The following is a 26466-nucleotide window of genomic DNA, read 5'->3' as shown; positions in this document are numbered from 1 at the left end:
TTCTGCTTCTTAAGTTTAGAAAAAAAAAATAAAGGGAATGGCGACGCCGTTTCTACTAAGGCTTACCCTGGTGAAACTTCCACAAATTCCCGCCTATTGTCGGGCAAGGTCAAAGAAGGAACCTCCGAAGGGATTGGGAGGGTCCCCTGGGCCGAGTAACATCGGCCATTAAGGGTCAGCCTGAACATGTTGAAGGGCCTCAGCATCGTCTGCCTCTCGCGGAGAACAATAAGAAGAAGATGAGGCTTTGGGAGACGGGGAGGGCCTACCTCCCCTTCCAAGGATGGCTTTGGTTGCCGAACAAGCACAAGAACAAAAGACTGCCTCGGCAGGGGGGCAATGGAGCTGAGTCAAAGCTACTTTTAGCGAAAACCTCCCCCTCTTCCTTGAATGCCTACAAACTTGAAGAATGGTCGATTGCATCGATATAGTCCGAAAACACATATTGGCCGGGGGTGCCAAGTATCGTCGGAGGCTACTCTCATCCAATAAGGCCTTGAAGAAAACATCATCCAGGTGCGCCTTCACCTAGGCTCTGACATTCTCGATCTAACTCATCTCCTCGAGAGTGGCCAACAGCCGAAAGCTTTTGTCCTCGCCCACAACTCCTCAGATGGCGCGAACGGGATAGTCGCGGCAATTGACCTGGCCGATCGAGAACTCCCACCCTTTGCCCGATAGGAAAAAGAAACGTCATGTCCACCCTTTCACCCGATTGTACTGCGGCTCTAGACGAGTTAGTGCATGGATGGACCGGAAGATGCACTTGTTGTTGTTTTTTCTCAAAAGGTTGTGGGTGAGAAGGAACTCTCAAGCGGTCTGGTCAGGATGTTCTGAACGCACCTCCTCCAGCACCCACTGCCAGATGACACAACAATACACCAAAATCCTCCATGTGTTTGGATGGAGTGTTGGAGCCAAGCATAAGTGGTCTAGCACATTGCGAAGGGCAGTCGAAGGCTACTAGAGAACATGCTTGGATATAGGGCTACCTTCGAGGAGTAGCCTTCTGAGTCCACCGCTCCTTCTTGAGTCTCTGACACTTTGAACTCCATGATGTCGGGCACCTTAAAAGCAAACTTCAAAGACTCCAACTCACTTGGAGGCACCACCGACATCCAGGAAAACTCATCAAACCGTTTGGATTCGGTACGGACCTCGAGAGGGTATAAACCCCCGAGAGCATAAGAGGAATCAGAGGATTTACATACTTGAAGACCTTGGGGCAGCACGGGAATGGTTCTTGGGAGCCATGGGAATGGAAAAACAAAGGAAGGAGAAGTAAGAAATACGCGGAATAAGGGAAGAAAAGAGAGCTCAGGAACACATGGGATTCTGAAGAGGAAAACGATGGCAAGGAATGCGAGTAGGTGCCAGATGATGAAGGTATTGAGGTTTAAATAGACCTCAATGATGGTTGGGATCCCAAATTGTGGGAGCACACGCACTCCACAAGGCCAGCAAAACTAGCATGAATCTCGCAATGTGTACTGTACGATGCAATGTGAAGAGAAAGAGTCGCCTAACACCATCAATGCTAGGAGAATTGAACGGATGCAATTAAGTGCCAAATCTAACTGTCAATAAGCGTGCCACTAAATTCGGGAGAGGAACCGTCGAGTGTGTAGGTATAAGGACCTAAGACCCGAGTTGCTAGAACTCACTCAAAGGTGTACGAAACACGACGTTAACATATATAATTAATTAACTTTGTGATATTAGAGAGATTAGCTAACGATTGATCAACCTAAAGGGTTTCTATGGTTCACCAATAACCATAACTTGACTGCTGCCAACCATTTTAAAACGGAGATTTGCATTCCTTTATTAACCATATAAAAAAAAGATAATTAGAAGATACAACTCCAAGAATTATGTGAGTTTGAATTGAGTGTAGTCTTTATATTCGTTTATTAATCGTCGATGAGATGATAAGAATGACATTGGTAATGAAGTAACTGGCAGCTAGGACATCAAATCTAGAGTTGTGGCTAATAATGAGTTGACATTGGGCCAAAGCTAACAAAATGCTAACAATAGACCGAAAGATTAAGCTGATAATGGGCTATATATAACTTTGGTCAACTATATGACCAAAATTTGTGAGATATAAAGGTAGTGAAAAAAATTTTAAAAAATAGTCAGTATGACGTTAGCCAAAAGCTCCACCACGATAGCAAATAATATATAATAGAAAAGGATGAAAGAGAAGAGAGAAGAAGAGAGAATTTAAAGGTTACATTTTTTCTAATTTCAATTGTGATAGAATACAATGTATTAATCTCTATTTATAAAAAAATTACATGGAAATGATACAAGATAAATATATTTGAAAATCAAATCTCTTAATTTAATAATTATGAAAATCAAATAAGTTAATTTGATAATTATGAAAGCAAATATAACTCTGGATTTATCTCCATCGATGTGTATCAAACAATTGTTGGTTAAACTTTTATCGAATTGAATTTTATGTTCACGTACAACTCATTTAGCATTCGAACGAGATCGAGCTTGTTCACGAGCTGACTCATCCTCATATAAATAATTTATTTATATTAAGTATATAACTTTATGTATAAAAATTTTGACAAACAAGTTTTTACTTTTTGCCAATATATTTTATAAAGCTTATATATAGATATATCAGTGATTGTATTTATAAGAATTAAGTAACATGTCTATTTTAGTATTATGAACATGGTTTCCTTTAATCTCTTTAAATATTAAAATTATACTCGTTATAAATATAGAGATAATATTATATGACATGATAATATGAAAATATTCAAGTTTATATAGGTCAGGCGGAGCTTTATAAATGTCGTGTCATTTAACAATCAATTATAATATTTTTTTTTTTAAGAATAATAATAATTTTTCAAGCAATCTTATTTATTTGAAGAATTTTATGAATTAGTTACTGTTCACTCTCACGTCGTATACCTATAATTTTGTTATAATGTGTGGTTTTGTGAAGATATTTTTTATAGAATATAGGAATATTTTTTATAAGATGTGAGGTGTAGAGTAGTAAATAATAACTAATAAAAAGAGTTTTTCTATTTATTTAGAGCACCATTTACACACCACCGCCAAGACCAAACAAAACCTTCTCTCTAAGACCACACAAAACGCTGTCGTCGAAGAGCCGCTTTCCATTAATATGAAGAATTCAATGAGCCAGAAGTAAAGAATCAAGGAGATTCAAAGAGTCTCAGGCGGAGGAGAGCCATGGAAGACATATGGAAGAGAGCCAAGATCTTCGCAGAAGAAGCGGCGAAGAAATCCCAGACTATTACCAACTCCGTCTCCATCTCCGACCTGGTCTCCGAGACCGCCAAGAAATCCAAGGAGCTCGCTGCCGAGGCCTCCAAGAAGGCCGATCAGATCAAGACTGCCGCGCTCAAGCAGGCTGATCAGATCCAGATCAAATCCCTCTCACTCTCCCTACCGGACATCATCCCCACCCAGCTCTCCTCGCTCTCCGTCGCCAGTTCATCAGCCCCCACCGCGTACACCCAGTCGGAGCTCCAAAAGTTCGGGGTCACCGACGATCTGCGTGAGTTCGTTAAAGGACTCACCGCTATTACATTCCGGAATTTCCCAATGCAAGGTAATCCGTGAATTCCATTTTGATTTTGTACTTTTCTTTCTTTTCGTTTGGATTTTGTATGGGATGTTTCATTTCGTAATCGATGAATTGGTTGGAATTGGTGTTGAAGATGCAGAAGAAGCAGAGGCGTCTGATGTGGCTACGACAGCTTCGAACGTGAGGAAAGATCTGTCGGAGTGGCAGGAGAAGCATGCCACTGTGGTTCTCACTACTGTCAAGGTGTATTATATGGTCGAGAATGCGTGGTTATTTGTTCTTGGTTTTCAGATTGACAATTGGCTTTGGGGTTTCGAAGTACTTCTAATTTCAGCAGACATTTCTTTGCGCATTTTCTTCTGGGGATTTTCGATACTGGTCTGAGTTGTTGTGGGATGCTGATACTTGGCAAAGAATACGGGGACGCTATTTTAACCACTTTCTAACGTTTTTCATTGCTTAACTCAAATTTTGCGTTATTAGTTTCGTACTTGATATTTTTTTTCGGTTTTCTTTGTTTTGAATTCCATCTTGATTGTTTATAGTAAACATATGTAAGAATGTTAATTTTGAATGTACTATTAAATTGCATGTGACGGGCGTGCACGTTGTGTCTCTGGAAAAGAATACGAGGAATCTGTTACTACTTCTCTACGTTCTCCGTAATGCTTTTAGATGGTCAATGGGTCATTATCATGTATGCTGCTCGCGTTAGAACTTGTCCCTCTGTCTGGAAGGACAAAATCCATGAACCTGTCCTTGTATCTGAGGCTCAATGGCTAGAGATGCCTAGCGTGAGCGGAGGCAAATCTGGTTTTGTGACTATTACTTTGATATAACATTGGTGGCGCCTGTGGATAAAATTTTCATTAAAAATAAAAGTAAAACGACAGTATGTTAGTCTAAGATGAAGCAGACATCCATCAGACATTTGCTCATGAAATCATGGATTTCTTGGTATCACATTGTTACTTTTCTTTTTGTTGTCCTTTGACTCGAAGTTTTACTTCTCCAAATAAATGCTAAAATTGTACTTTACTCCTGTGGTTTTCAGCCATTGTCCTTAATAGAAACAATGTGCATGATTTCTTATCTTTAATTTAGTGCTTTTAGAATGTATTTAGGCATTTTCTTATGTATACTCCCTGTGTACATGGGCTATGCTTATTTTCATTCATATCAATGAAACTTACTTCTTACTTATCAAAACTAAATAAATGCTAAAATTGTATTGAGACAGATGTTTGTTATTTTGAATGGTTTTTTTGGAAGAGATTTGTTGTCCTCAAGTTTAGCACTGAGTTTTCTGCTGGCTATGAGATGCCACGTAGTATGTATTGTAAAAGCAGAACTTGTAGAGCTGTTGTAATAAATTTTCTTTTACAGGAAATTTCAAGATTAAGATATGAGTTATGCCCACGTGTTATGAGAGAAAGAAGATTCTGGAGAATATATTTCACACTTGTGAGCAGCCATGTGGCTCCGTAAGTAGCACTTATTTGAGTGAAAGTACTTTTTTTTTATGGACTCTTGCGAGATTTTACATGCTGCATTGGGCTCTGTTGAGATCCCACATTTGTTATAAATTTGTTAATGTTGCTGTGTGTGCTGAGATATAATGTTAACCCGTGGAAAAGTTTTCATTTACTATGCAATAATGTTACATGAGATATGGGAAGAGAATCATTTTTTCAATTAAGAAAAATTTTCACACTAGTGAGGAATAGATCAAAGTACAATGGAATTCTACTTTGGACGCTTCTGCCACAATCCAGCTGCTGTTTTTAACACTTCTGGAATAATTAAAGAACTTTGATAACCTGCTATATATTTGCTTCCTGTGCAACTTATACCTCAATTTTCATGTTTGAGTTACATCAAGAATTTAATATTGAACACGACATCTATATCACAAGAACTTAAAACACTATATAAGCAAGAGGAGTTTTAACACCTTAACCTCCTGAACAATGATGTCTACATGCGCATAAGATTCAGAAGGTATACTGATGATACAATCTATATGTGATAGTATTGAGGAATTGACAAGAGTACCATTGTCTAGTATGCTGCTTTTAGATGTTCCACATGAATCTGTTATCCATAGTATAAATTTTAAAATGTTAATGTTTATGTACTTATAAAAAAAACTTTTCAATGTTTATTTGACAAAATCACAATTTTTCAAAATAAGTCAAATCTACTTTCTACTTGTGATTATTCTTGTGCCACCAAAATCCTATCAGGACTCAGCCAGTTTGGTTTTGATGTGAAGATACTTTGTTTGGGTAATTTGTGTAAAGTAGTTTTTAATAATTTTAATAATATATTTTTTTCATAAACTCTCCATTTCTGAAGTGGCAAAACTGAGGCATGGATGTTTCTCTTTTTGTTTTTTTTTGTTTTTTTTTTGTTTTTTTTTTTTTTTTTTTTTTCTTTGTAATGGTGATATAACTTGATACTTTCTCTCGATGCTACTTACAAAAGGAAAACAGCACATACTTTCTCTCAATGCTACTTTCAAAATGAAAACAGCTCATACTTTCTCTCAATGCTTACAAGCTAACTATCAGGTATGAGAAGCAATACATGGAGGATTTGAAGCTCAAAGCAGCAGAGGATGTTAAAGATGATAAGGTAAAGAAAACTTCTGAAGAATATGAGAAAGCAGAAGGGATTGAGAACTCCTCTAAGGGTAAAACTTCCAAGTCATCATCAGCTGAGCAGGACTTGGACACGTTTCTTCTGGGAGATCTTGAAGACAGTGATGGGGGTCCAGGTATGTTCCATTTTTTTCAGTTGCTGTATTCTCATATTCAAAGCCTCGTTCCAAATTAATATATCCCTTCCTCCATTTATTTCATGGTTTAGAATATGCAATATTTTAAACAACTGGTCCTTGGAACATCGAGCTAGATACATTCTATGTCTTCTGAATGTGCATTTTGGCACATTGGCGTACCACTCTCTGGAGCTTGGCATGCTGCATTCTGCTGGAATTGCTTATGGTTTATGGTTCTCCACCTGATCAATCATCCATAATGGTATCGATTGTTAAAAAAAAAAAAAAAACCAGAATGGTGGAATAGGTCTTCCAGTCCTTTTTTCTCAATATCATCTATCATTTCAAGAAACAATGAGGTAGCATAATAGAAAGACAGAACTAGAATCACATTGGCGTTGGGTAGGTGAGTTCATTTGTTGAAGTTCGGTTCCTTAATTTTTTAAATGCTTGGTAAAATAGTTGCACACATTTAAAAAATTAAAATAAAATACTATGAGCTGATTCTGTTGTTGACACCTAGAACTCCATGTTACTTATCACTTTGATTGCTGAGATGTTTGGCTTTGAAGCATGGCTAGTTTTGACCTATGTCCAATATATTCGTAGTGAAATTGTGGACTTTGTGTACACGAATAAGCAATCAAATGTTATTGAACTTGTGAACAATTTGGTGTATATTGAAACTCTGCTTTGTTTATAAGTAAAAATCCTGTTAAATTAAAAGGACATCAAGTATATGGAACTCACAACTCATGATTAATTTAGAAGCAACCATGAACTAGACTGGCAGATAATCTGTTCATCATCTTTAATGTTTCCTTCGTGCCCTCTACCTTCAGTTTGTTGATTATCTTACATGGTCTTTCAGATGAGGGTGAGGAAGGGAGCTTTGACGATGATTTTGACAAAATTGGAAATTCGGTAAATTTTACTGCTTTCGCGATTCTCTGTTCTCTATTACGTATTTTAATTTATTGCCTTGTGCTTCACCTTGAATTTTAATTCTTTCAAATATAGAAAAAGGAAAAAGAAAAGCTTCCTACTTAATATGACAACCAAAACTGAGATAAAAGAACTTAATTGCCGAATAACCGTTGACTATTTAGCTGCACCAAATGATTGTTACCTTGGATTTGTTGGAAAGTTATTTGATATGAAATGGGCAATTTACAGGACGTTGAAGATGAGAAGCTTGTGAAGAAATAGACAGTTGCAAAAGGTTAGAGCACTGCCAGTTGTAGGGGAAATATGCAGTAAGTGGCAAGAGTTTTTCTGTAACTAATAATAACGCCTGGTGAAGGGAAAGGAATTGAGGATGAGCAGTAGCTGCTAAATGTCAAATTTCATGTCGCGACTTCTTGGGAGGTGCAGTGGCTATATGGTTGGGCAGATTTGAATTACAAGTTATCTGTGTTCATTTATTTGTTTTAGTGCAATATAGATGGTGGCAAGCTAGTGCAAAAATTTGGGGACGCTGGACCTTTACTTGCCTTGTACAGATTATTTAAATCCGTTGATTCATGTATGGTTCTTTTAATGTTAAAAATCCACTTATATGTAAGTGTATTTGGTTTTTATGAGCATCTCAGCTGGAACAGTCAGTTCTTGGCTGCTTTACTGAGATTGTTATGCTATCACCTTGTTTGGCACCCTTTCAAATCTATCCAGTATCCCCATGTTTTTACTGTTTATTCAGGTGGAAGAGGAAGAGAAACTTTGGAGTTTATGCCACAGACATGCCAAGAAATGGATTTTCATACTGCTTTCATTGTTCTTTATTTGCTTAATTAAGGTCAAATAAACAAATAAAAATATATATTTGTTTGTAGAAAAATGATGGATTTTTCACTTCTTTAAAGACTCATTTGGTGACATGTCAGGAGGATGTTCATTAGAATGGCTTATGACCAGGAATTTCTCAACAAGATTAATCTATTTTAGTTGGATAAATGCTATTTTTCATGTAAATGGTTTTATAAGAAAATCACAAAATACATCAATTTATGTGACTTGACATAATCAATTTAAGATGAAGAATAATATTGTTTTTTATTTGATATTAAAAAAATTAGTTATTATTAAAGCAAATTAGAGAATTATATTTGAATTTACAAATCAAAGAGAGGTTTTAGAAAATCGAAATAAAACATCCACACACCAAAAAGAAAAAAGAACGAAATACGAAGGGTGTAAATGCACCACTAAACCCCATCAGATTCTCCATCATCCGATGTCTATGGCTCTTGCCTTCCTCCTAAACCCCAAGTACTCGATCAAAGCCTACACCTTTCCTCTATGTGTTTCCTTAATCCCCAACATATCCTCCTCCCTCTTCTCCTCGCTTTGCAGGGGCCACCAGTTCTCATCACCCCCCGGTGACCCTCCAGTTCCAAAGAAAGTCCCATTCACAGTAACGGCTCATGGGAGGACATGGCAGGATCCTTATCATTGGATGTCCGACACCAACGATCATGATCTCTCCGAGTACCTCAGCCGAGAAAACTCTTACGCTGAATCTTTCATGGCTGACACCCTCCATCTGCAACGCAAACTGTTTTGTGAGATGACAAGCAGAATGCCCACTACCATTTCCACTCCTCCTGAGCGATGGGGACCCTGGTTTGTTCATTTTCCACCTACCCATTTCGTCTTTTTGGAGAAGTTTTGCCACTTTATTTCCCCATTTTTTCTTTTGGCGAATTTTGTGTTTGAGCGCGTGCGCTTCTCTGTTTGTTTTTGTAATGAGTGGTAATATGTAGGTATTATTTTGACTTGGTAGGGATGCTTATTGATGCTTCATGGTGTAGAGAATTAAGAACTTCGGATTGTCATGGTCGAGTCCCTAGCGCATGGGTATCAATTGGCCAGCAAAGTTAATTTGTATCATGTTAGTATGTGGGTTGAATTCCTTGGAAAGCATTAAATAAACTTTGCGTCCTTCCAACCTATGATAATTAGGACTTGAGCATTTGTGCAATTAGGATTTGCATTCCTAGTGAGCTCCATAAGGAGAATGCGAGACTGATGAAGATGGTAGATTAACGCCGCTTTCAATAAGATGCAGTTAGTTTTTTTATGTTTCTGCTTCAATGGAGTGATTATTCTTTTGACTTCTTTTTTTTTTTTTTTTTTTGTCCATTTGCATTTGAGCAGGTTGTATTACCAATACATTCCAGAGGGAAAGGAATACCCAGTTCTGTGTAGGAAGTTAGATACTGAGAGAAGTGGCTGGGTGAATACTTTTCTTCACTATGCACGAAGAGGATTTGAAAGCGAGGAATGTTTGTTAGACTGGAATCAAATTGCAGAACAATATGGCAAGCTTCTCTTAACTCTTTAGTGAGAGGAGCACTAAAATTTTCTTTCTCATGGATATTTGGAAATTCGGCTTCCTTTTCATGTACTTAAATTTTGTAGTCTACTTATTAAAAAAAATGTACTAATATTTTAAGTCTAACTTTCTAGCTAGAGTTATTCAAACTTTGAGATATGCCTTTCAGTCGCTTAGCCCCACATGCATGGTTCATTTAATCTGTTTGTGTTAAGGCAGCTGACATGATTAATGTCTCATTGTGTGTGTGTGTGTGTGTGTGCACGTGCGCACGCTTGTGTGCATGTATGTGTTCCTTTTTTTTTAAAAAAAAAAATGCTAAAATGTAAATTATATTGGTGTTCAACATTGCAGGTTACGTGCATGTGGGTACATGTCGAATTTCACCAGACCACAATTTTCTTGCATACACTCTTGATATTACTGGCCATGAACGATTCATGCTTCAAATTAAGGACCTTAGAAGTGGATGCGTTATTTCAAAATTAGCAGTTGATGGGGTTGTCAGCTTGGCATGGGCTCAAGATGGAAATACTCTGTTTTATACGGTATCAGATGATAATCAACGACCTTACAGGCAAGGAGGCTATCTTGGATCCTTTTTTATTGGGGTCAAGATAGTTTCTCACCTTTTTTTTTTTTTTTTTTTTTTCTGTCAGGGTTCTCTGCAGAAAACTAGGATTTCATGATATGGAAGATGTCCCAGTATTTACAGAAAGTGATTCCAGCTATTGTGTGGACATAACAAGCACAAAAGATGGCAAGTTCATAACTGTGAATTCAAACTCAAGGACTTCATCCGAGGAAGGAAATTGCATACTTAATTTTTGTTTTCCTTTTTGAGCATCTAAATCGAGATTATTCTCATATGATGAGACTCATGTCTTGTTTTATTTATGACAGATTTATTTAATAGATGCTGCAAACCCGCTAGATGGTTTGTGCAGAATTCGTGAGCGTGTTCATGGTGTACAGTATTTTGTGGAACATCACTATGGTTTATTCTATGTTCTTACAAATGCTCCTTTGACTGAGAATAAGGACTTTTCTGATGGAAACTATTACCTGGCAACAAGCCGAGTTGAAGATATACAGTTAGCAAATTGGCAGGTGAGGTTTACTGACCATGATATCTATATTTTCTAATTTACTGTTCAATTGCCTCTATATATTATCTGTCTACCTTCACCATCTTTGACGTACTTATTTTTTTCCTTTTAGAATGTCATAGTTCCAGGTGAAGATATTAGCATACAGGATATGGACATTTTTCATGGACATCTGGTGCTTTCTATCAATAGGAAGGGTTCTCCTACATTTTGTTCCATCAAATTACCTATTAATGTTGGTTATAAGGTATTTATGTTTGTTCTTATTACATTATTCTTCACCAGTAGAAATGTGAAAAGTAAAGATTAACATTATTTTATCTGGGTTTTGCCTTATATACTCTACTTTTGAAGGCTATTTTGTTACAGTCAACATCTCCCTGAATGAGAGAGAGAGAGAGAGAGAATAAATTTGAAAGATGAAACGTATAAAGAATTAGTATGTTACTAAACTGTTATCTTTCACACTGCATCTTTTCATGTAGGTCTACTTCCATTTTTACCAAAAACCTGCAAGTAGAAATCTTTGTTGCAGAACAAAACAAATATAAGATAGCTGAGAAAAAAAGAAGGAAATGAAAATAACTTCTAGGAAATTACTTGGAAAAAAAATAAGATAGGAAATTGTAAATGTTAGAGAAAAAAAATAAATTTTCCACCAACTGGGCAGAATTCATCATGCAGAGCAATCTTATGTCAGTAACGGGAATTTCTGCATTTACTAATGATGATCAACATAACCACTGAGCTATTAATACCTTCACTACTGTTCTGATGATAAGTATTTTAGCAAGCCATGCAATGTGTTTTACATCTTATTCTTGCTATAAAAACAACAGATACGTCACACAGATCTGCCCATGCTAATGATAAATTAGTGCTCTCACTCACCATCAATATATAGGTACATAAGGGGAGAACCAAAGAATATGTAGTGGATTAGAAAGTGTAAAATTTGCATCCTTGTAGCTGTGTTAGTAATTGTAGTCAATATACTTAGTCATCGGCACACTGGATCAATACAAATCAATACAAATGCTTGACTTTTCCCTTCTCTCGGTGTTTCTAGTTTCCATTTCAGATTGTATCATGGCTGGTTCGATTTTAACATGTACATTCTCTTACAAAAACATAAAATAATAAAACTATCTTTTGCTTCTTTCATATACGAAAGTATTTTCTCTCATTTTATATTCACCTTGAATTGGTTTGCAGGAACAAGTGGAGATTGAGAATCTTAATCCATGGTATTTCCCTTTACCTGCAAATCCATGCAGTGTCATTCCAGGTTCAAACCATGACTTCATGAGCTCAGTGTATCGCGTGGTGGTTTCTTCACTAGTGGTATGACTTCTAATAAGCATAGTTATGAAATTATCATACTCTCTCTATATATATAGTGATTCGCTGTATAGAAAGGTTAGTAGAATATTTATAGTACTTCAAGCTGGCCATTTGGGTGATCATGTGCATGGAAACAATTTCCTTTTAGAATTCAAGAGAAAATAACCCCCAGGCCACTTTCCTCAAGTAAATATGGGTTTATACTGATTGCTGCATCACTTTCTTTTTCTGATCTAGTCACTTTCATCTCTACTACAGATGAAATTCTGTGTTCTAGAACTTAAACAGTTTATTCGAGTGTAGGTTGCATTCTGGATCACCATTTGTATATGTAGAAATGATCTTTTTCGGGTCTAGTTTGACGACAAGAGAGCTGAGAATCTTCTTCAGATCTTTGAATATGGTTATAAATCTTTGTTTACTGTTTTGTGCTGTGTTTAAATTGCAATTTAAATTAAGAAATAAAAAACAATTTCTTTACAAAACTTTGATTGGTAAACTGTCGGAGTTCAATGGATCTGACACAGTCTGCTTCAATATTCTACGACTCATCCCCACACCCAAATATGTGTATGATGTACATATGTATGTATGAGAAATGGTCAAATGTTTTGTGCATTTTGTCAATTAAGTAGGAAAGCTTGTGGATTTATAATTCTACCACTTTCAATTCTTTTAAAATTCTTTTACTTATCAAAAAAATAATTCTACCACTTTCTGATGCTTTTGGACTAGATAATTCTACAATTTTTTTTATGCTTTCGGGTTAGGCATTATATATATATAAATATATATTATTGGAATGGAGGAAAATAGTACATGTGTGTATTTTCTTCTGGAAAATGATGGGATGGAAATAGAAATAAAAAGGAAACTAAAGGTTACAACCTGTCTTCTACACTGTACAGTTGCAAATGTGAATGAGTATGTGCTCCTTGTTTTTGACATGTAAAATCCCTTCTTTTGGAATACACAGATGCCCGATATGATTGTTGATTACGACATGTCAAGACATCTATACTCAATTGTGCAGCAAGATGAAGTGAGAAATGTTTCTGGTAATTTACCAGCTTACATGCTCGATACAGTTTCTTCACAGAAGTATGAAGAAAATATCCAGAATTTTGAATCACAAAGATGGAAGGACTTTTCCAGTACATACCATTGTGAAAGGAAGGAAGTTGTTTCCTGTGATGGTGTCAGGATTCCTCTGACCATCCTGTACTCTCAAAAATCCTGGCAGAAGGGCCTGTCTCCTGGAGTTTTACATGGCTATGGAGCATATGGGGAAACTTTAGAAAAAAGCTGGTGTGCAGACCACATGAGTTTACTTGATCGTGGTTGGGTGTTGGCATTTGCTGATGTGAGGTTGGTGCATTAAGTTTTTTCCACTTCACATTGATCGCTGCGGCATATGTTTGAGTGCTATTTAGACTTAAATTGTGAGATTGAATATTTCTCACATGAGATGCCACTCGATAGCTGCCTTTGCTGAAATCAGGTGTGTGACATTGCTTCTCTTTATATGCATTTGTTTGATGCAAGAAGTTTTGTATGGGCAGGGGTGGTGGTGGTGGTGATTCTTCCTGGCACAAGTCTGGCAGTGGTTTACACAAAAAGAATTCTGTGTATGACTTTGGATCATGTGCCAAATACTTGGTTGATGAGGGTTATGTTCACAGAGATCGGCTTGGTGCTATTGGATACAGTGCAGGATGTTTAGTTGTAGGGGCAACTATCAATATGTACCCAACTCTCTTTTGTGCTGCTATTTTGAAGGTTAGACATTTAAGCGAAATATTTTACCATGCATTTGTTAGTGTTCTTATCCAGCGAAGTGAAGTGTTGTATTTTATGTCAATTTTACTCTTTAGTTTCTTATGCTCTGTAAGATTAATGAGATGTAAAGAATGCTAACTTCCAAAGTTTAAATTAATTAGTTTTTGAATAATATATATTAGTTTTTGAATAACATATAAGTTGATGATCTGTTGTGCTAATTTGTCTGCAAAAGTGAGAAGCAACCGTTGCTGTGTTATTACGTAGCATTTCTTTAACATAGTTGCTTTGGTGATTCATGGTATTTTGTACATTGGAATCATTAGTTTTTCTTCTTGTTAAATTTTTGGTACTGATGTTTGGTAAAATTTTCTTACAGGTTCCATTTCTTGATATATGCAACACATTGTTGGATCCTAATTTGCCTCTCACCTTACTGGATTATGAAGAATTTGGGAATCCTCGGATTCAGTCCCAATTTGAGTCTATTTTGAGTTACTCTCCTTATGATAACATTACTCGTGACGCTTGTTATCCTTCAATGCTCATTACAGCATCATTTAATGACTCGAGGCAAATTTATATCTGCTTTTTGTTATCAATAATTATATGCATGCTTATGTGTGTACGTAAATCTTCTCCCTTCTTTATGCATGCATTCTTGATTTTTCATTCTCAGGGTGGGAGTTTGGGAAGCTGCAAAATGGGTGGCTCAAGTACGAGAAAGTACATGTTCTGAATGTTCTCGTGCAGTCATTCTGAAGACTAATATGACTGGAGGACATTTTGGTGAAGGTGGACGCTATGGTCAATGCGAGGAAACGGCTTACGATTATGCTTTCCTGATGAAAGTTCTATCCAATGCATAAACAAGATGTGCTTTGTGGAAAAGCCGTCTAATCCAATTGGAGAAATTATGCAAAAGTCCGGGTTCTTCTTTATATCACCATATGAATGAACAAGATTCTGGCTCCTTGGATACTGATGAGTGAACAACGAAAAGACTTCTCTCTGTACAAGGTAGACTTCTTCTCCATGCTTATTAATTTATATGGTTTTAAATTCTTTATCCTGTAATTTTTGTTCTTTCTTTGTATCATGCAGGTTTAAATAATTTTGTTCTGTTTTGATTTCAGGTGTCGAACCCCCTCATCCATACTGGCACTGCACTTCAATTTTCATGTTGAAATTCAAATGGTTCAAAATAATTAAAGAGCATTCGTTGTGGGGGACTAATGGTACTCGAACATCATTAATTTTGCTCAGAAAAAATATGCTGAAGTTGCTTTCTCCTTTTTTCACAATTTTATTTAGTATAAGGGTTGCATCCTTTATTGTCTTACATAATTAAGTGAAATTTTACCTTATTTATTGATTGCTTCTATGGATTGAATCATTTATTCAAATAAAATGCTTATATTTTAATTCCTCACAGTAATCTTGATGGCATCTGATTTCGTTCGTATTGCACCATATTTTTTTTCTTCTTCCAGAAAGAATGAAATGCATAGCAACCTCACTAATTTTTACCATTTCCTTGTTTTCAACCAACAATGTACTGGAAAAATGGCTAGCAGATGGCTCCATTTTGACACATTATATTGCTTATGTTACAATGAGAGTAAAGGGGTTGGCATCACTCGAATCGATTCATAGAAGGAAGTCCCGAAGAAGTTTATAATTCATGGAACAATCTGGACAAGTCCCATGAAATAGTGTTAAAACCCAACATAAGTGAAGACACAGCTTGTATGTACAATAACCAGGAGATATCATAAAACAGTAGAAAATTAACTAGTAGAATCTAGGAGACTCATGGAATACCCATGCTGATTTCATGTCTTCAGCCGCTTTTGAGCTTGATCCGAGTCCTCTCTGCTGCTGCCTGCATCTCTTAGATGTGCCATTTCTTGATGGCTAGAAGGGGGGTTCTCGTGATCCTGGAAAATCAAAGAATGATTACGTTACAGACAGTTCTTTGTAACAACAAACTGTTGCATCTTGACAGCCAAAACTTGGCTTTGAAAAATGCCACTGAGAACAGAAATAACAAGTCCAGTTGCACGAGAAGCATGGAATACTAGAAATTTTGGTTGAGTCATGCTACATCTTACCGACAAACTGCATGGAATGTGCACGGACAAAGGCAAACAGATTAATTTTATTTTGCCTTTGTCCATGCCCATTCTGTGCATCTGTCCGTATACTGTAATTCCGGCAAAGGAAGGGATGACATTGAACCATTAACCCTTGTTTAACCAACTCTCCAGATAAAAACTAATTGCCTGATTCATACCTTTGGAATGGAAATTCCAGAAGTCATGCCTCTGTTTGCTCGCTTCCCAAGATCAATCTGCACTGAGACGCTGGCATGTGACAGATCCACCCGTGCACTCTGCAGTGCTTGTGTCAAATTGTTCAGCAGCCTGGCCAGCATGAAAACCAATCTATTATCAGCTTATACTTTAGCACCCAAACCTATTAAAAGGCTTTGAGCAAAATGATGTAAGCATATGCCATCAGAACCAGATAATGTGTTAGGTAAGCCATAAAATATTTTTAAAATAGGAAAAATAATAAAAAAGTCTTGCTCGCCCAGCAGGATCTTAGCTCTAATCTGTCAGCCACGACTAGCCAAATTCTGTGCTGGGCCAAATACTAAGAGCAGTCTATGAATCTCCTAACAGAAATAAACAGAATTATGATGATTTCAAAAATACTCAGAGAGAGAACTAAGAAATGATTGGATACCGAAGAAAGGACTGTATAAAAACTTCTACATTTTATCTGATACATTTAGTCTGATATCATTGGATATAGAAGAAATTATTCAACAAGAAGCAGCAGTAATGGAAACAAGACACAATCCTAAGCCTTCCAACGATTTCATTGAAAGTTAGAAATGAATAACTTTTGAAAAAAGATGAAAGCATTGCCAAAACAGCATAATTGCAAATCTGATAATACGAGAACAATGCAATAAAAACAACCAAAACATCATTCTATGGAAATGGGCCTGAAAAACATTTATCGACGTTCCATCTTTGACTTATATACCATATTGAGAAAACAGATTCTTGGATCCAATTCAACTCAATATTACCCCCACCATTTATAAACTCAAGTCACAAACTTCTCCAAACCAACTCAACACATAACAAGCCAAAAATATTGACCAGACCATACAACTTTAAAACAGGTGACATATATGAGCCTTTAAAACATTACTGAGACTTGAAATGGGTGACCAGTTTCTTCATATCCTGAGTAAAGAGTGCTAAAGGAACCATCTCCCCCAAGAGAAACCTTACCAAAATAGCTGACTTACTCAGTAAAATGGTTGTTACTATTTGCTACATTATGCATTTATGATTCATTGGATTAACTGAGTAGCTAAATGAAACAGATAGACTTTCCTCTGTATCAAGTTGACATATCTCCTCAGTTGAACGGTCCACTGCATGGGACTGCAAGCCTAAAGTGAACTATTTTGTTTAAAGGTCTCGGGGCAGTTTTCCCTATTCAAAAAATTCACAACCAAGAAGTTTAATGAGCTAGCAAATAAATGTACAAGGTATATGCCTCGATGGAACCGTACTGTAGCTTCTTATAACCTAAGTCATGCATCATAACTGAGACAAGCATAAGGGTACAATAACTCAATAGAGAAAAGCAAACATTATAGGACTATATAGTCGTCATCAAAATATAAAGCTTGCATACCCAATATTCCAAAATCTCAAGAAGACTCATTGCTATGGGGGAAAAAACTAAACAAGAAATTCCTTAAGTTTGTATAATTACCCACCCATGAGAGTAAACACTTGAGATGCTAATTGTTCCTCCTTCAATTATCAGGTCCTGTTGGTTCAGTGTTTCACAGGTCATGGAAAACTCAGTTGTATGTGCATCAGAAACTGGTCCCTGAAGAGGAAGCGCTAGCACACCATCACCTCTGACAGAAGGAGGCATGTTTGCCTGCAGAGCCATGGGCAAAGGTGATCCCTCGTTTGCAAACTCAGGTAGCCGATCAATTGGTTTGCAGTTGATATCCCTGCTAGGATCAGATTCTCTAGCTTTCTGTGTGCTTGTAAGCATGGTTGGGGTCATAGAGACATTATTCTCATCAAACTTCCCAGGAAATGTTGATCCCAGACTAGAACCATTGTTTATTGTTTGCGGGTGACCAACAAAACTCTGAACACGCCAGTGACTATTTCTCTGTTTCAAGCAGGCAAGCAAATAAGTTATAACAGTGATAAGAAATCTGAGGCTGATAAGCTTCCCATTCAAATGCATTCCCCAACTCCTCTTCAACACTAGTAAAATTCCATTAACAGTAACGAAAAAGAACTACTGATTAACTGGAACAAATCACCACTTAAATCAGTTAATAAATGCCAGATAAATTCAGCATATCTCAGGGGTAAATCAATGGGAACACAACGTTTTAGATTTGATGCTTTCGTTTCACCGCGGTGTGTGTGTGTGTGTGTGCGTGCGCCTGTGTGTGTGTGTCGGAGAGAGAGTTGTTATCTTGGCAGATATAGCTATTATATCTAGACATAAATTACATATATTTTACAATTCAAACATTAAAAAAATGATAAGTATATATTTAACAAAAGTGTGTGTGTGTGTGTGTGTGTGTCGGAGAGAGTCTGAGAGTTGTTATCTTGGCAGATATAGCTATTATATCGGGACATAAATTACATATATTTTACAATTCAAACATTAAAAAAATGATAACCATATATTTAACAAAAGCGTGTGTGTGTGTGTGTGTGTGTGTGTGTGTGTGTGTGTTTATTGGAGAGAGAGTTGTTATCTTGGCAGATATAGCTATTATACAAGGGACCAAAATTCAAAACAAATCTATACGGATTATGATTTTCTAGACAAATTACATATATTTAACAAAAGTGAAAAGGGTTATTCACCAGAGCATTACATCATCCTTCATTAAACAGTCCATGCAACTAAAGGCACTTCATATATCAGCCACAATACCAGAGGCTTCTTTTAACTTGACTAATGCAGAGATACTTATAAAAAAAAAAATTTAATGCAGAGATAAATCACATTTCAAAAAGTACAAAGACACAAACATGTGAGAATTCAACTAAATAAATGCATGAAGGTCAACATTACACATAAACATAGTGTAAAGCCGTTAGGAATTTACCCACGGCATCAACTTCGTGGGCTCAGAACTCCATCCTTGGCAAGAACCCTCATACTTTTGTAACTTTTCTTGTAAATATTGAACATAATCAATCACCTGCAAGGGAGCATTGATCTCAGTCATTTAATCACAAAAAGTAACAACTAATTTTAACAACTGAGTAATTGTTCATTCACATGGAGGGATAAAAAAAAAGAGAGTAATAGCTCATTCACTAAAAAGTACCTCCAATAGGAAGGATGCTGTATCTCTCTTTTGATCACTATGGGGTACAAGATCTCTCAATATCTGGAATCTGAAAGACAAAAATAACATGTAAAATATATTTTTTTTTTTATAAGTAATCAAGACGTTTTATTCATCATAATAGGCAAAGCCCAAGTACACAGGAAGTATGCATGAGAAATACCTATCTATAATTTACAATTGAAAGAAGAAAATCATGGACATTAAGTCCATTACAAACAATAGCCCCCGCCCAAGAAAACAATGTTTTAAAGAAAAAAACTTTCAGCTCCTCCATTATTCTCTCTTGGTTTTCAAAGCTTCTATCATTTCGCTCCCGCCAAATACACCAACACATACATATAGGGACCATTTTCCATATTGCTGCAACTTGTGTATTTCCTCGAAGGCCTCTCCAGCATGCTAGAAAGTCCAACAATCTGCCGGGCATAACCCATGATAAACCAAGTCCTGTATAAAAATCATCCCAAAGAGTCCAAGCCACCTCGCAATGTAGAAACAAATGATCAACAGATTCACCATCTTTCTTGCACATATAACACCAGTCTAATACCATTAATCGACGTCTCCTGGTAAACTACCAGTTCAAACATCTCAAAATTTCTCAAAAGCCCAGCATCGAATTCTTAGTAGAGAAACCCATAATACTTTTTTTTTTTTTTTTTTATAAGTAAGAGATAAATATTATATATATAAATGAAATAGGCATAGCCCTTGTACACAGAAAGTATACAGAAGAACACCTAGATACATTCTATAAGCGATAAATTAAAGACAAGAAATCATGAACATTGTCTCCATGCAATACAATAGCAGAAAACCAACACATTAAAGTGTGGAGAAAAAAATTCTTCAACTCGGTCATTGTGCGTTCCTTATCTTCAAAGCAGGGCACATTCCTTTCTGTCCAAATACACCACAAAATGCACAACAGAATCATCTTCCACACTACTGCCACTTGATGACAGCCATGCATCTTCCTCCAACAACCCAACAAATCCATTACCCTCACAGGCATAACCCAAGCAACATCAACCCTTTGAAATATCTCATCCCACAACACCCTTGTTACCTCACAGTGTAGTAAGAGATGGTCCACAGATTCTCTATTCTTTTTTACACATGTAACACCAATCTAACACTACACATCCTCTTTTCCTCAAGTTGTTCGTGGTCAATATCTTCTCAAGAGCGGCATTCCAAACAAAAAAGCTACTTTAGAAGGCACACGAGACCTCTAGATATTCTTCCAGGGGAATGGAGTATTGTCAAATTGTGTTGTCAAGATGCTATAATACGCCTTAACTGTACATATCTTGTAATTATTAGACCTCCCCTTCAATCTATCTCTTTGTGCCATGGGAGTCCCCGCGGAATATAGTAGGCTGAAAAAATCTGAAACAATAGATAATTCTCAGTCATGAAAATCTCTATTAAAAAAAATATTCCACTGGTGCGCACCATGAGAAAATAACCGCACATCCGCCACTAAAGCCTCCCTATTAACTGCAATACGATATAGAGCCGGAAAAGCCCTTTCCAATGTGTGATCTCCACACCACACGTCCCGCCAAAAACTAATTCGATTGCCCTCACCAACTACAAAGCGAATTTGATTTGCAAAGCTTGGCCACCCCTTCCATATAAAGTTCCATAAACCCACACCATACCCCCCCCCCCCCCCCCTCTCACTTTGTTAGAGCACCAACCACCCCAAGCGACACCATATCTAGCGTCAATAATTCCCTTCCACAATGATCCGCCCTCCAAATGATATCTCCAAATTGAAACTTGAAACCCATAATTTATCAAATCAAAACTTGAAACTTGACCACTTTGACATGTAACTATGGTTGGTCTGATGCCACCCCACAACAATGTACAGTTTTCACTCAAATAGACCAGACTCAATCAAGCTTTGCAAGTGTTACTTCCTTTTCTCTAACTCACGCCACAATATTCGAAGCGAGTTAAAAGATCTATCTGAGCTGGCCCGACTCAGATAGATTAAGAAGAATATAATTAGAAACGCATGCTCAAAACCTTTTTATTGACAAACATTCATAGAACAACATAAAAGTTTTCCCAAAGAAGAGGGACAGCAATTCAAGCTTTCAAAAAATTAAGGGGTCTCCTTAGAGATTAAAAACAATGCATACTATCTCCATTATAAGAGATCAAGAAAAGCTTCAATAGTTCTGGAGAGTTGTCAAAGGCCTTCCATTTTCTTTGCAGTTCTTGCCAGTGAACAAGATAAATGAAAAAAGACATCATACGTCACCTGATTATGACATGATCCTGATAATTGATGAAATATGGAACCATGAACAAGAAGACCGACTTTCATGCAGGCACAGTCTGTCACAGACTTTATAGTCTTTTAATCCATTTCTCTCTCAGATCTCAAACAAATTAAAAAGCATGCAATTATGAAGATAATGACATCAACAAAAAACTTACATGAAACTATATAGCCTTATGATGTGGAAAAACGATGTTTGTGTATTACATTCAGTCTACAGCACACAGCCTAATATCAGTCCTAGACTACCCCCAACGTAAACTCCAATGGTGTGCCTCATTTTAATATTAGATGTTCACAATGCATGCATAGACATGCACAAGAAAACACTTCATAATAGCGTATGGCAGCTAATTCCATTCCTGCCAAAAGGACCTAACATTCAAGAAATATATAGCAACTGTTATCATAACAGATGGCCCTTAAATTCACGGTTATTAAACCTTACTGGACAACTTTTTGGTAGCAGTCAAACATACCTCTCGTTGATTTTGCTCCTTCTTCTCTGCTCTGTGACTGAATGCTTTGATCGTATCGCAGTAGCCTTGTCATTGTCCTTAGCATCTAGTTTCATAATCAAAATCCCAATATAAGGACTACAAAATTTGAAGGCCAAAAAAAGGCAGCCATTAGCCAAGCCCAGCATTCCCAAAAATTAGGATTGAGGCCTCAAAAATAATAATGCAAGAAAATATAAAAATTATCCTTTTCCAAAAGAATTAAGAGCAAACATCCTCCAGGAAAATACAATCCTACGACCCGAGTTCTAAGAGAAACGCCTAGACACACACACCCACACGAAATCAACTTTAGCCCAGAAAATATTGCACCATGCTTGGCTTCAAAACAAACTTTAAGGACCTCCCAGACCTGGATCTAACATAATACATACTATATCAAGGCAAAAAAAAAAACAGAAGGGATGTCTAGATGTGAGAGAAACCTTTGTTGCTGGTGTTGTCTTTATCAGTGGAAGAAGTTCCGTCCTTCTTGGAGCTGAACTCTTCTTCCTCGTACTCGTCTTCCTGATTACCCTTCCCAGTTCTCATTCTTCTTTATTACAAGAAACAGGAAAAAAAAATAATTCTTCCCTGCTCAGATTTTCTCTCTGACTCTGAAAAATACACAAAACGGGAAAAAAAGAAAAAGGATAAGATAAACCCGTGAGATGCGTTGCGAACGATGACGTAAAGGAAGAAGAAAGAGAAATAGGAATAAGCATGATCTGAAAGTGGGGAAATAGGAGAAGAGTTTAACTTCGAGGGATTGGCTCTCGGGGATTTGAAAGTGAGACGTGAGTGGGTTGTTCTAATTCGCTTGGTTTTTCCGGCCACCGGTGGTAACGGTTAAGCTACACCTCCGGCTCCCTGATATTGGTCAGCATGACGCATGCTGGGAGGAATGGATGTAAGCAAAAAGAGAGTGAATAGCATGTGACTTGTAAGTATGTTCACGTGCTTTCCGTGACTCACTACTCCAGCCTTTTTACTGGTTTTTTATACTTCTTTTTTTGCATTTCTTTGAGATAAAAATCACATGTTTTAACTTTAGTGATTAAAATAAGAGTAATACCACTCACAAGGAAAATAGAGCTGCTACGTACAGTTGGTTTCGCGCACCTCTTGTGCACCCATACTGACGTGGTCACTGAAACTTGTTTTATTAAAAAAAAATTGAAAATTACATTGATAAGAGACTATTAGACTACTGATCCAAACTTCTAAGAAGCTCGGTTCCATTTTTCTCCCGCATTCAGCTTGGTTCATTATATTGCAATTGGACTTGAGCTTCAATGGCAGGACAAAGTTGAAAGTGGTTGATTTATTCTACAAACCCATTAAGGCTCCTATAAACTTTCTTACCCAACTATGGAAGTTGTCAACTTGCTCAACTATTGGAGAGGCTTTCCTTACGCGCCGCTAGTCACCATCATTGTTCAAAGTAGTGTTGGGGAGACTGATGACAGACCTTTTTTCGACTTGAAAAGACCAGTAGAACATCAACAAGTTTGGAAGATTAAACAACCAGGTTTCACAAGCTTGAGGTTGAGATCAAAATTGCCAAGAAAAAGAATGATAATCTGGAGGATGCTAGCAGCAAATTGATTCTCACTGATGAGGAGGTGGTCTGTTTCCAATCGGGGGAAGTCTTTGCCCATGTCCCGAAAGAAGTAGAGAGCAGGATAGAATATATGAACTCTCTGAGCTATCTGTTGTCTTTGTGCTTGTGCTTATGCCTCTATAGCCCTTGTGCGCTAGTCGGATTGCCAATCTTCAATGACCAAAATGGCAGACAAGGCAGTAACCATCAGAACTAGGAAGTTCATGACCAACGAGCTCCTCTCCCGAAAGCAATTCGTCATCGATGTCCTTCATCTAGGAAGGCCCAATGTTTCCAAGATTGAGCTAAAGGAGAAGCTGGCAAGGATGTACGAAGTAAAAGACCTAAACTTGATCTTTAGTTTCAAGTTTCAAACTCATTTTGGAGGTGAAAATCAACTGGTTTTGGGTTGATTTATGATTCTGTTGAGAATGCAAAAAAATATGAACCCAAGTACAGGCTCATCAGGAATGAACTTGATACCAAGGTAGAAAAGTCAAGGAAGCAGCTAAAGGATAGGAAGAACAGGGCTAAGAAAATCTGTGAGGTGAAGAAGTCAAGGCTTCAGATGCTGCCAAGGGCAGAAAGAAGAAATGAGTTTTCATTTTGTGGGTCCCATGCTTGACGCGTGCACAATGGGTGCGCAAAGTCGCTTGCGTTTAGAGTTTTCCAGGGTAAAAGATGGAACACTCACAAAGTTGGTACTAATTTCTTTCTTTGTGAAATGATTAGTATCAAATTAAGTTTGTGAGTGTTTCATTTTTCTTAAATATAAAATTGTTTGTGCATTTATCATTTTTCTTAAAATAAATCATAAGCTTTTAGAAAGTATAAAATGGGTTCAGACACAATAAAGAAAATTATCAAATTTGTCAATGAATCATTGGAGTAACGATATCGACACAAATTGTCAATGAGTGTTAGAATAATAATTCCTCTTCAAAACAGTCATTCCTTTCTTGGGGCTTTAACAACCCCAAATCCCAATAATAGCTGGTCATGTCAACAATACTCCATTGCATATTATGAGACTCCTCACATTCGATAAAATCAACATAAGTGAAGGTTTAACAAAGCAAAGCATTCTTCAATGCCTCACCCAATTTGTAAGTGAACTTTGGGAACCCATAGCAAATTCTAGACCGCCGCACGACACCAATTTCGTTGCCGCTACAAACGGACAACGGTGTTTTACATACAAAGTTTCGTTGCCCACCAAGTTCCCCTGTCGCAAGAGACCACAATATTCATGCAGCCACCCAAGTTCCATCAGTTTCGAGTTGGCCATCGCCATCGTCCTCTTTGTCCATTGCCTTTGTTAGAGCTATAAATAAATCAGTCTGTTCGATAGCCTGCTCGATACTCACCTGGTTAAACTAGAATCGACCTCAACTCGTGAAAAATAAAAGATCACCCGTGAAAGCAGATACCCGACAAAACTCGGCTCAACTCGGCTAAAGTTCGTTAAGGCCCGTTCGTTTATACCTGAGTCAACTCGTTAGCTTGATTCGATTAAAACTCATTCATATATTAATAAATATATATATACACTTATGTATATATACATATATATATATGTATTAACTAATAATATAAGCATAACAGTTTTATAATTAAATATATAATATTGAACCTAATTACTGATGCTTATATATTGAATATGTTTCATAGCTATATTTTATAATTTGTACAATAATTAGTCAATAAGATTTAATAATTTCATATACTAGTATGTGGGAACCATATATGAAATAGATATATGTTATCATATTATGTGTATGTATTATTAATTTATGTAGGCATATAATATATTTTTATTATGGATAAATATCAACTAGTTAGATATTAATTATTTATAAATTTTTAAAATCTTATAATTCAATAGAGGTTCTACTTTTTAGTTGTACAAATTCAATATTAGGTTTTTTATTTTTTATTTATCTAATTTATTAATTATTAAATCTTATTCAAAAAATAAAAAAATAAACAACTTGAGTCGAGCTCGAGCTCGAGTTAAGAATTTAGCTTATCGAGTCGAGCTCAAACAAAAATTAAATAAAAATCTTGAACTCCAATTTTTTGAGTCGAGCCGAGTTCGGCAAGCCAAAGACCGGCTCAGCTCAGCTCGGCTTGATTATAACCCTAGCCTCCGTCCCCTCTGCCTCTTACATGGTTTGGTTTTAAATTTCATATGAATCAGTCATTTAGGAAGAAACTTGAAAATTGTTTAGGGTATTTCTGATTGTTTGCTATTTCATATGGGTCGGTCATTCTTTTTTAATTGAATGGTCCATTTTTCTTACCCCTGAACAGTGCACTGGTTTGCATGTTGCATGAATACTAGAAGATGGCTAAATATTATTGAGCAAGTGAAGAAAAAATATAGCTAAGAAACTATAAAGATCTAAGAAGATGAAGAAAAATATATCATTTGCATCTTACTTTATTTTCTTTTTCTTTTGGCCGGTGAGAATATTAATTATACCTGTATATTCAAATTGACAAACATTAACCAAAATTTTGGTTTCAGTCGGCCTCGATTGAGTTTGACCTCCAACCTTACCTGTCTGAATTTTAGATCCAAGTTGGGAGTTTTCCATTTAAGCCAAACGTAAGCTTGATATCTATCTCAACCTTGTTAATTTTGGACAAGAAGTCAAGTTTAAGGAAGATAAAGACCCCTATATTTTTAA

The 26466-nt window shown here is 36.7% G+C and overlaps 3 protein-coding genes and 1 pseudogene across 4 annotated transcripts; 3 read left to right on the top strand and 1 right to left on the bottom strand.

Annotated features, from left to right (window-relative positions):
* Positions 1–3073: 3073 nt before the first annotated feature.
* Positions 3074–7960, top strand: LOC121256480. Of its 2 annotated transcripts, none has more exons than XM_041157287.1 (6): positions 3074–3616; positions 3726–3835; positions 4979–5076; positions 6166–6371; positions 7246–7298; positions 7551–7960. In XM_041157287.1, the coding sequence occupies exons 1-6, from the start codon at positions 3235–3237 to the stop codon at positions 7581–7583; spliced, it is 882 nt and encodes a 293-aa protein (XP_041013221.1). In that variant the 5' UTR covers positions 3074–3234; the 3' UTR covers positions 7584–7960. The 2 variants fall into 2 exon arrangements, with proteins under 2 accessions (XP_041013221.1, XP_041013222.1); XM_041157288.1 differs by having other exon boundaries at positions 3080–3616; positions 3732–3835.
* A 583-nt stretch (positions 7961–8543) lies between these two features.
* LOC121256478 (protease 2) lies at positions 8544–15313 on the top strand. The gene is made up of 12 exons (XM_041157285.1): positions 8544–8996; positions 9531–9694; positions 10063–10285; positions 10368–10512; positions 10612–10818; positions 10930–11064; positions 12033–12161; positions 13138–13529; positions 13724–13940; positions 14320–14513; positions 14620–14960; positions 15077–15313. Exons 1-11 carry the CDS (start codon positions 8608–8610, stop codon positions 14807–14809), a joined length of 2385 nt encoding a protein of 794 aa, XP_041013219.1. The 5' UTR covers positions 8544–8607; the 3' UTR covers positions 14810–14960; positions 15077–15313.
* A 186-nt stretch (positions 15314–15499) lies between these two features.
* On the bottom strand, positions 15500–23109 carry LOC121256479 (transcription factor BIM2-like). Its single transcript, XM_041157286.1, has 8 exons — positions 22931–23109; positions 22617–22787; positions 22153–22237; positions 19351–19420; positions 19126–19221; positions 17749–18161; positions 16237–16366; positions 15500–15880 (listed from the first exon to the last, which is right to left on the bottom strand). The coding sequence occupies exons 2-8, from the start codon at positions 22720–22722 to the stop codon at positions 15776–15778; spliced, it is 1005 nt and encodes a 334-aa protein (XP_041013220.1). The 5' UTR covers positions 22723–22787; positions 22931–23109; the 3' UTR covers positions 15500–15775.
* An 827-nt stretch (positions 23110–23936) lies between these two features.
* LOC121256477 lies at positions 23937–24411 on the top strand (annotated as a pseudogene).
* The last annotated feature ends 2055 nt before the right edge of the window (positions 24412–26466 follow it).

The sequence above is a fragment of the Juglans microcarpa x Juglans regia genome, chromosome 3D (genome assembly GCF_004785595.1).
Source record: "Juglans microcarpa x Juglans regia isolate MS1-56 chromosome 3D, Jm3101_v1.0, whole genome shotgun sequence".
Taxonomy (NCBI): Eukaryota; Viridiplantae; Streptophyta; class Magnoliopsida; order Fagales; family Juglandaceae; genus Juglans; species Juglans microcarpa x Juglans regia.
The sequence above is the reverse complement of the archived record's forward strand: the minus strand, read 5'-3'. Positions and strand labels throughout refer to the sequence as shown.